The 11,310-nt window shown below is 38.8% G+C and overlaps 1 protein-coding gene across 1 annotated transcript; it reads left to right on the top strand.

Annotated features, from left to right (window-relative positions):
* Window positions 1-406: 406 nt before the first annotated feature.
* Window positions 407-11,262, top strand: LOC145562217 (uncharacterized). Its single transcript, XM_081622422.1, has 10 exons — window positions 407-995; window positions 2,436-2,622; window positions 2,777-2,910; window positions 2,996-3,108; window positions 3,208-3,331; window positions 7,815-7,964; window positions 8,089-8,244; window positions 10,195-10,274; window positions 10,365-10,414; window positions 10,662-11,262. Exons 1-10 carry the CDS (start codon window positions 645-647, stop codon window positions 10,799-10,801), a joined length of 1,485 nt encoding a protein of 494 aa, XP_081478548.1. The 5' UTR covers window positions 407-644; the 3' UTR covers window positions 10,802-11,262.
* Window positions 11,263-11,310: the final 48 nt, after the last annotated feature.

The following is an 11,310-nucleotide window of genomic DNA, read 5'->3' as shown; positions in this document are numbered from 1 at the left end:
ACGTTGTATGAATTATTAGATTATTAAAGGTGATCAAAGTTGAGTCAAGGTTGACTCTTGCCGAAACAAATGGTCGCTTGGCCAGTGTTGGGTCAAACTTGGTAAGGTCTGGCAAATAAATGCATTTAATCTAAAACCACATATTGCCTTAAAGTAAATTCTAAAACCAGTTTTCTAGGTGGTCTTGGGTGGCCGGTAACAAGGGAGGGGGTCATTTCGATCGAGGAGGAAGAGCCCAGAGGGGGTAGGATTTTGGTGGGGGAGAATCAGGGAGTGGGAGTGGGAGTGGGGAATCAGGGTGGGGGTTGCCACAAGTGGGTTGCCGCCGGACATGGGAGTTGGGCGTCGCCGGCGGGGCAAGTTGTGGCTGGTGGGTGGGGGTGGATTTTTTTTTTTAATTTATTTTAAATTATTGTTTATATTAACCTAAAGAGAATTTCTCAAAAAACAACCACAAAAGCATCTTTATTTCCAATGACAAAAAAGGATTCTACCAATAACCAAGGAAGTTGCTTAACGCTTCTTTCTTTATTTAGACATTGACTTCACCCCAACTTTTTACCTTTCTATAAATAACTCCATCATCCAACCACTGTTAAAAAAACCCCACCACCACCGCACCAACCACCCCAACACCACTAAAAATGGAAACTTTCCGACAACATTTCATCCTTCTCCTCCTCCTCTGTATCATCACTTTCACTCAATCAGTTCCCCCGTTCTTGGGAAAATATGCCAAAAAACCCAACAAATTATCATCATACAAATATAAAACACAGTATTTTACTCAACAACTTGATCATTTTAGTTTCCAAGATTCTGGGAATTTTTCACAACGTTATCTAATTAATACTGATAACTGGGTTGGAGCTCAGCGTAAAGGTCCCATCTTTATGTATTGTGGTAATGAAGGTGGTATTGAATGGTTTGCTTCTAATTCTGGGTTTATTTGGGAAATTGCGCCTCGTTTTGGTGCCATGCTTCTCTTCCCTGAAGTATTTTCTCTCTCCTTTGACTTATCTATCTATGATTTTGACCATTTTGTGTAGTGATGAATTTGTTGTTATTATTTTGTGATTATGAATTTGGGGTTGTTTGGCAATGGGCGGTTGGGTGTTGGCTTGTTTGCTTGATTTATTTGACTAGCTGGAAGTATTAGCTGTATAAGTTGGCTTTTTAAGTTATTGTTTAAGCTGGTTGTTTATAAAAGTTTTTGGTAAAATTCTTAATGGTTGTTAGCTGTTTATTAGTAATAAAGTGGGCCAACAAGCTAAAAATCAATAGAAAAAGCTACTCTTAATAGCTTTTGGCGGAAAAGCTAGCTTAAAAGCCAACAAAAAAGCCAACTACCAAACATATTTTTTGGCTGTTTACTAAAAAGCCAAAAGCCAAAAGTTAGGCAAAAAGCCAATTACCAAACACCCTCTTTTTTCTTTCTACCCAACTGTGGGGTTTAATCTGGATTTTTGTCGTTTTTGTTGGATTATGATATATGTTGCCCACATTTATGCATCTAGTACATTTAATAAATTGATGCTAGTATTAATTTGCCTGCATATCATGTTCTTAATATTGAATTGCAATTCTTGATGATGAAATCAACAAAATGAAGTGGTATTACTATTTATGGTCCATAATATATATCCTCTCACTTGTAATGTTGAAGTATTACTAGTAATTGACAGTTTACAGTACTGATGTAGGTTATTCTGTACTTTTTAAGACTTGAATACCAATGCAATAGTATTTTTTTAATCCATTTGCATAGCATCACCTTAAAAGAAGGAACGCTATTTTTGGAAATTAAATGATATGGAGTAATAAAAAACACATGCTTGTTCCTTTCAAATTTAGCTGTCACATTGTGGTTAAACATAACACTGTCAACGTGACTATTGAATTTTGGATGAGGGGAACTCGTAGTTGTTATTGGAGATACATTGTGATATTTCATGTAGAATTGCACAGACACTTGTGACCATACAAAACTCGTAGTCTTTGAATTATGACGTATGTTGTATGAGATCATACAAAACAAGAGTTAAATTGAGATTAAATTTAATCAGAAGATAATTCTTTGAGTTGATAATTTATTGCTCTTCTTATTGCATATCAAATTTAGATTAAACTTAGTAGCTCATTAGCTTGAAACACAAATTAGATAAATTCCAGATTTCCTTTTGTATATATATATCTTATATATTGTTACCATTTATTATGTTAAAATGTTCAAAGAATTGGAGGTTTTGATCAGAGACTAGCTGTACTTGCTTACTTAGGAGTTCTGTAATTCTGTATAGAACAGTCTTCCTCAGGTTGAAGGAGATATTTGTATTCTTTACGATATAAAGTTGAATAAAAATATGTACTGATGTTCTTTTTTGAAGATTGATGTGATCAGTGTTAATCGTTGATTGAAACTTTATGTATGGCAGCATCGTTATTATGGAGAATCAATGCCTTATGGAAGCAAAGAGGAAGCATATAAAAATAGCACTACCTTATCATATCTCACAGCAGAACAAGCAATTGCTGATTATGCTGTGTTGCTCCGGGAATTAAAGCAAAATTTATCTGCGGAGGGTTGCCCTGTTGTATTGTTTGGTGGATCTTATGGAGGAAGTATGATGCTGGTCCCTTTCTCTGTTCTGAATTTGCATTAGTAATTAGTTTTCTGTGTTTTAGTTGAAATTGCAACAATTTACTTCTAGTGTCGGCCAAACATAAAAGTCAGGCATTTATTATACTTACATTTATACATGAATGAATGGAACAGTGTTAGCTGCATGGATGAGGCTCAAGTATCCACATCTCACAGTTGGTGCTCTTGCTTCTTCAGCACCAATACTTCAATTTGAAGATATTGTTCCACCGGAGACATTTTATAACATAGTCTCCAACGATTTTAGAGTCTGTATTCTTTTCCTCTCTCAATATTTAGGTACTAAATAGCATGAACCAAGCTAATGTTTGATGCAACTTACTCTCTCTACAGCGTGAAAGTATCAACTGTTTCAATACAATAAAGGAATCATGGGGTGAGTTGCAATCTATGGGTGAGAATGCAGATGGCCTAAACCAGCTTACCAAAACATTCCATCTTTGCGGGTAATACAAGTTTTTTTTTTATGACTTTCCTTATCCACTTTTAGAGATAAATTTTAGTTTTTTTGCTTATTCATGTTCTATTTATGTAATCTGAAATAGGGCACTGAAGACTAGTCAAGATCTTTCTGACTGGTTATCATCAGCTTATAGCTATCTAGCCATGGTAGATTACCCTTATCCTTCAGACTTCTTGATGCCTTTGCCTGGACATCCAATAAGAGAGGTTAGTCGGCTGCATTTTCTCTCTCTCTATCTCTCCATTATGTAGCTCATTTTCTTCAAGTCTTCAAAAGTTCAACTTACAGCTCAGAATTTTCTTATTTTTTGAGATTATCTAAACTGCATACCGACATAGGAATCTGTCTTCATGTTCAAGGTCAGCTGTAATTTAATATCTGTTAATTTCCAACTTAATCAGTTCCATTTTTGAACCTCTAAGATTTTGCCAACCCAATGTGACAACAATTAATGTTTTTCTGAGCACCAAGTCTCTGAAGTGTTGCTTGCTGATCAGTGGCTATTAGTAGTATTTTCACTTATGATAGATACTCATTGCTTTTGATGAATATATGTCGTATTTGAACTTAAAGAAAATTATTGACAAACTAGATAGTGGGTTTCCCGCTGCCAGTCCCAAGCCTGGATAAAGGAGGAGGGTTACGGTAGGCCAGTGACAGCCAGTATAAAACTTCGTCACATCCCATGACATGAGCCAAACAGATATTTTCGTGGGGGCGTTCCCTACTCAGCGACGCGCTGCACTTCCTAGACCCGGGTGTAGTGATAAGTATGCAAGGGTTGCTAGGTCGTCGCCCAGAAGCGACGCGCCACATTGCCCGAGTGTGGTGTCAAATGAGCAAGGGCGTGCCATTGGGGCGTTCCCTACTGAGCGACGCGCTGCACTTCCCAGACCCGGGTGCAGTGATAAGTATGTAAGGGTTGCTAGGTCGTCGCCCAGAAGCGACGCGCCATATTGCCCAATTGTGGTGTCAAATAATCAAGGGCTTGGAGTTGGGATCAGGAGGGAGCGTGGGAGAAAAGAATTTAGTTTGCGGATTGGTTCTTGGAATGTGGGGTCTCTTACGGGAAAATCAGCAGAATTGGTAGAAGTAATGAAAAGACGACGCGTGAACATCATGTGCCTCCAAGAGACAAGATGGACAGGAGAAGGAGCTCGAGGCTTGGTTTTGGGGTATAAGGTATGGTATGTTGGGCAAGAAACGAGCCACAGAACAAGGAATGGTGGAGCTAGGAACGGAGTTGGTGTGGTTCTCGATGAGAGGTTGGCAAAAGAGGTGATCGAGGTCTATCGGAAGAACGATAGGTTGATAAGGCTGAAGTTGCTATGTGGCAAGGAGATTGTGAATGTTATCAGTGCTTATGCTCCCCAAGTGGGTTTAGATGCAGAAGAGAAACGACAATTTTGGGAGGACCTAGACGAGGTGGTGCAGGGTGTCCACCACTCAGAGAAATTATATATTGGAGGGGATCTAAATGGGCACGTTGGGGCGAGCCGAGATGGCTATGAGAGTGTCCATGGAGGCTTTGGGTATGGGCAGAGGGACGCCGGTGGTGAAGCTATTATGGATTTTGCCCAATCATATGATTTAATTTTGGCTAATACTTGGTTTAAGAAGAGGGATTCACACTTGATAACTTTTCGGAATGGAGCAAATGCAACTCAAATAGACTTCCTGCTCACAAGGAGCATAGATAGACAAAGTTGCATAAACTGTAAGGTTATCCCAGGGGAGAGTGTGGTCACCCAACACCGGCTATTAGTAATGACTATTCGTCTGAAAGAGAAGGCGAAGAAAAAAGTTAGACAAGAAGAACCAAGGATAAGATGGTGGACCCTAAGGGATGCAAAAGCTAAGGTTTTTACAGAAAAGGTAATTGAAGAAGCGGATTGGGATGGAGAGGTGGATCCGGACATGACTTGGTTACGAATGAAGAACTGTTTCCTAAGAGTGGCCAAAGAGGTCTTAGGGGAAGTAAGGGGAAGAACTTCGGTACAGAGAGATACTTCGTGGTGGAATGAAGAGGTGAAAGCAGTAATTAAGCAAAAAAGGGAATGCTATCAAGCCTTAGGAAAATGTAGGAGTGATGAAACCTTTGCAGCGTATAAGGAGGCTAAGAGTAAGGCAAAGGCAGCTGTTCGCCAAGCAAAAGAAAAGGCATATCAGGAGGTTTATGAAAAGCTTGATTCCAAGGAGGGAGAAAGGATCATTTATAAGATGGCAAAGAGAAGACAAGAGGCAAGGAAGGATATTGGCATGGTGAAGTGTGTCAAAGATAAGAACCAAATGGTCCTAGTGCAAGAGGAGGGCATCAAGGACAGGTGGAAGGGGTACTTCGATGAATTATTTAATGGAAGTAATGGAGTTGGGATAGGAGATACCTCTATGAGTGATGAAGAAATCAACATGGAGTATGTGCGAAGGATTAGGAGAGTAGAGGTGGAGATTGCACTGAGGAAGATGAAACCTAAGAAGGCGGTTGGCCCTGATGGGGTACCGATAGAGGTGTGGAGGTGTTTGGGTAAGATTGGTATTGATTGGTTAACAAACCTTTTCAACAAGATATGGACGGCTACAAGGATCCCACAAGATTGGAGGAAGAGCACCTTGGTCCCGGTTTATAAAAACAAAGGAGACGCTCAAGATTGTTCTAACTATCGAGGAATTAAGCTTATGAGCCATACTATGAAGTTGTGGGAAAGGGTGATTGAACAAAGGTTGAGGGCATGCACAAGCATTTCAGATAACCAATTTGGTTTTATGCCTGGGAGATCTACTATGGAGGCAATCCATTTGATAAGACAAATGATGGAGTTTTATAGGGTAAAGAAGAAAGATCTTCATATGGTCTTTATTGATTTAGAGAAGGCATATGACAAGGTGCCAAGAGAGATACTTTGGTGGGCAATGTTGAAGAAAGGTATCCCACGAAGGTATGTAGACCTAGTTAAGGATATGTATCGGGATGTGTCAACAAATGTGAGGACATGCGGAGGGTTGACAAAAGATTTCCCTATTACAATCGGATTGCATCAAGGGTCTGCATTAAGCCCTTTTCTTTTTGCAACGGTTCTAGATGAATTAACTAGACCAATTCAAGATGAGGTTCCATGGTGTATGCTGTTCGCAGATGATATCGTTTTGGTGGATGAGACTAAGGATGGGGTTAATGTCAAGTTGGAGCAATGGAGGCAAAGGTTGGAATCTAGAGGGTTTAAGCTAAGTCGGAGTAAGACTGAATATTTGGTATGTCGTTTTGGCACTCAGAGGGGGACAAGCAATGAAGTGGTGAGTTTGGATGGAAAGGATTTGACCATGAGTGAATGTTTTAAGTACCTAGGGTCGATCATCCAGAAGAATGGTGACATTGATCAAGACGTGACCCACAGGATTAAGTCAGGGTGGCTTAAATGGAGAGCGGCCACGGGAGTGTTATGCGACCGCAGCATTCCCTTAAAGTTGAAGGGAAAATTCTACAGGACTGCCATAAGACCAGTGTTGCTCTATGGTACAGAATGTTGGGCTTCTAAGAAAGAGCATATTAAAAAGATGGAGGTTACGGAAATGCGCATGTTAAGGTGGATGTGTGGAAACACTTTAAGAGATAGAATCAGAAATGAGGTTATTCGCAAGAAAGTAGGTGTGGCGGGCATTGTAGATAAATTAAGGGAAAATCGTCTGCGTTGGTTTGGACATGTAAGACGGAGACCCGAGGGTGCACCGGTGCGAAGAGTGGAAGAGTGGGACCATGGAGGGATTAAACGAGGAAGAGGGAGACCAAAGATGACTTGGTTGGAAGGAGTGAGGAAGGATATGAAGTGCATGGATTTACGTGAGGATGAAGTTTTGGATCGTAAGGGATGGAGGAGAAAGATTTATGTTGATGACTACACGGAATAATCAAATTTGGTTCATGTTAGCCGACCCCACTTTTGGGATTAAGGCTTTGATTGATTGATTGATTGATTGATTGACAAACTAGATAGTCCTTCACTATTTTTCTTTGGGGCAGAAAATTTTAAGCACTATAAATGCTAGCTAATTTAATGCAGGAATTTTGTGGTGTTAGTTCTGACTTTTATTGATGGACCACTGATGTGTATAATCTAAGCATGTATGCTATTAGCCGTATTAGGCTAAAAGCCTTTTATTACACAGATAAAAGAAATTCCTTTAATTTGTTTGAACTGAAGAAGATATAGGGTTCTGACAAATCTTTTGGTCCCATGGATATGTGGGTGACTGTGTGGGATGTTTGCTTTCTCTTCTACTTGGTTTTAATGAATTAAATCCTGAATTTGTGCTTAGTTATACATGCAAGTGCACTTAGCAGTATTTCTACTCTGTATTTTGACTTCCATGAGATCCTTTTAATAATAACTAAGAACAAGAGCAACCATCACCAAGTATGCATCCTGCTGCACATGTCCAAATGTATGAAGCCTCATTTCCTAATTGTCAATAACTCAATATAGTCAGACATCTGTTTCTGAGAGAACATTTTCAAATTGTGAGCATAAATCTGGTAATTGCTTAGCAGTACACCTCTCTTTCAATTTATATGAAGGCTTGACATGAAATTTCTATTACTTATTTTCTTAATAAGAATAATTACCCTTTTCAAAACATTGCTCTCATGCTTGTAATAGTTGCTGCTGTTATTACTAGTAATATTTTGCTTCTTAGGTTTGCAAAAGGATAGACAGTGCTCCTGATGGTACCAGTGTTCTAGATCGCATATTTTATGGAGTAAGTGTATATTATAACTACACTGGGGCTGTTGACTGCTTCAAACTGGATGATGATCCTCATGGAATGAGTGGTTGGCAATGGCAGGTGCTGAATCCTCTTTGCAAATGAGGGAAAATTAGTTAATGAATAAAAAAAATTCAAATGATGTTCAATTAGGCATAATGTGCAATCAATACATATAAATTGTCAGTGTGCTTCCTGTTTGTAGGCGTGTACTGAGATGGTAATGCCAATGTCTAGCGATCCTGAAAACAGCATGTTTCCTATATTTAACTTCAATAAAACTTATGAGGAAGAACGCTGCATGAGATCGTATGGAGTCAAGCCACGATTTAGATGGATTACTACAGAATTTGGTGGACATGTAAGATTCCTTTTGATCTCTTTATGACTGCAATATATATAAGGAAAATTTGTGAATAGTGACCTCAAAAAAGAGGCATTTGTGAATTACTACCCCTAAAATAAAAGTTGCTAATTAATACCCCTAAAATCAATTAATTATGCCTATTACTACCTTCTCCTCTTTTCCGGTCACTTAAGCTTACTAATGACATCATTTTCCGGCCAAATTATAATTAGTGTCTTTTAAATCTTAATTAATTAAATAAACCCTAAATTACCACCCATCCACCTTCACACCACCGTCGCTCCACCTCTGGCAGCCCCTTACCCCATCCCCACCACCAGAAATTCCCCCTTCCCTAGCCCCACCACTGAAAATCCACCCTTTACCTTACCCTCACCGCGAAACCCATCCCCTTCCCTTCCCTAACCCCTAATTACCGCCCTCCACCTTCCCGTAACACCTGAAAACTGTCTTATTCCCATCCATAACCCTCAATTGTTTCCTCCTCCTTTCCCCAAACCTAGAAATTAAACAGCCCCCGGCTCTTGCTTAACCCACGATAACAACCAATTTTCCTTCCCCAATCCCAGTAATTGTCCTCCACCCTTTCCTTAGCCGCGAAAACCGCCTCCATTCGTAACCCCAAAACCTCATTTCTTTGCGTTCATGGTGTTCGGTGGTGGAGGCGGGATGGACTCATGGTGTTCACCGGGGGAGGGAGGTGGGTTTGTGGTACACGATGAGGGAGGGGAGTCGCCGCCGGGAGAGGAGGGGGTTTGGTTTGTGGTAGGCGCTCGCCGGAAAAGAGGGCTAGGGTTTTTTAATTTTTAAATTAGGATTAATTAGGATTAAAATGATTAATATAATATTAAGATGACAAATGACATCATTAATGAGTTAATTAGCCGGAAAATCCACTTAGGTAGTAATCGGTACAATTTATCACAATTTGGGTAGTAATTAACAACTTTTATTTTAGGGGTAGTAATTCACAAATGCCCCCTTTTAAAGGTTGTAATTAACAAATTTTCCTATGTATAATTATCTTTAATGTATACATCTTATGTCAAGTGTAGTTTGTCATGATTCCTTACATCTTTACAGAGGAACTGTTCATATCCCACTTCTTCAGAGATATTATATGCATATCAGCATATGTACAGCTTTTCAAGTCCATTAATTTGTGTACTCCCTCCATCCCAACTTACCTGTCAGTGTTTATTTGCGTAAGATTTTATGCTAGTTAAACAGTAGAGGGAAGAAATGGGTGGGTGTGGCACTCAACTCAAAGAAAATTAAAGAGAAACAGTTTCTTAAAAAGGAAATAGGGTAAGTAAATTGGGATACCACAAAATGGAACATGGGGCAAGTAAAATGGAACAGAGGTAGTACTTGATCTTGTTTGCAAGACTAGATTCTGGAAAGGCTTCAGTCTTTCTGACTGACCATTTTTAACACGCGTAATAGCTTTTTAAGCTTGTTTAACACAATTTGGATTGGAAAGGTTGGTTCATTGCCATGTTAAGTTCTGCTTTCCTCTATTTATAAACAGGACTGCAAGTTAAACAACTTGCTGACTGTGATGAGTGGACTTTTTTTTGTGAGTGGTAGTTTAAGGTGCTATTACTGTTTTTTTTATTTATGTTAAGTGATAGTTTCTAGCCACACTACTTAACATTGTCTGATATATTTTTGATTAATCAGTATATTTATTACATTGTCACTGACTTACAACTTCTGCTGCTACAAACGACTTTCGTGGAAAACAAAATTTGCTTCTGTAACTTGGACTTGATGACATTGAAATGAAAATCAATACTCAATTAATTCTGCTTAAATTGATGTGTGTTGTTGCCTTCATAGTATTTCTTGTGCTGGTAAATTATTTGCTTCTATTATATGGTATGGTAGCTTCATGTGGTTGTATGTGAATCTTAAGTGATGTCTGCTATTCGCATTGTGAAGGATTTTAAGACTACCTGGAAAAAGAGTGGGAGTAACGTAATTTTTTCAAATGGACTATTGGATCCGTGGAGTGGTGGCAGGTAAGACCATTACAGTTTACAGCAGTTGTGTAAACATAATTTTCTCGACATTTTCCAATCTGATGGTCATTATTCTCAACTCCCCTTCAGCGTTCTGCAAAATGTCTCAGAATCACTGATTGCCCTTGTTACAGAAGAAGGTAGCATGTTTCCTTTGTATTCTACTTTTAATCGATTACTTTCACCTTTTGAGACTTACATTGTAGATTAGTTACATTCTCATAGCTGTGTTTTGTCTAATGAATTTTCTGAGTTTCAGCAATACAGTCTAAATGAACATGATTTTTACTGATATCTCCTATGCTGATGCTCAACACATAGATTCATAGTTTATCTTGGTTCTGTATAAGTAACCTTACTCTTTAACATATTTCAAATGTGTATCAGGTGCACATCACCTAGATTTGCGCGCTTCAACTCCAAATGATCCTGATTGGCTGGTCCAACAAAGGACATCTGAGATTCGATTGATTAAAAGTTGGATCGATGACTACAACCAAGGGAAGGGCTCTGCTTTCACTATGTAATTATTGTAGGATTCACATAACATCCTGAAAAAGGCTCACACCACTTTAACACGTACCAGTCCTTTCTCTTGGCTTCTGTCACACTTGTAACATAGTACTTCGTATGATGTACTACCTCCGTTAACATTTACTTGCAACTTTGGAATATTTTATGTCTCTCAAATAATACCCCAAAGTTGCAAGTAAATGTTAACGGAGGTAGTACTAGTAATTCATGCTTTGTAAAAAGCACTGAATACAGATTTGCCTCCAGAATCCATACATACCACGTCTTGGACATTCTAATGGTCGTTGATTGATGTATCAGTATATTGTGAAGTTTCTGGAGACTTTGTCAAGAATTGTTTGTGATTAGTGATAATGTCATAAATGTACAAGCTTGTAAACAAGCATCTAATTACTTTTAACATATTGACAAACTTTTTACTTTTTTAGTACCTGAATACAAGTTTATGCTAAATGCTCTATTGAAAGTCTGGTGGGCCAAGCCTTTATTTTAAAACCAAAGA

Source organism: Chenopodium album, chromosome 10, assembly GCF_948465745.1.
Source record: "Chenopodium album chromosome 10, dcCheAlbu1.1, whole genome shotgun sequence".
NCBI lineage: Eukaryota > Viridiplantae > Streptophyta > Magnoliopsida > Caryophyllales > Amaranthaceae > Chenopodium > Chenopodium album.
This window is presented reverse-complemented; position numbering and strand designations above follow the sequence as displayed.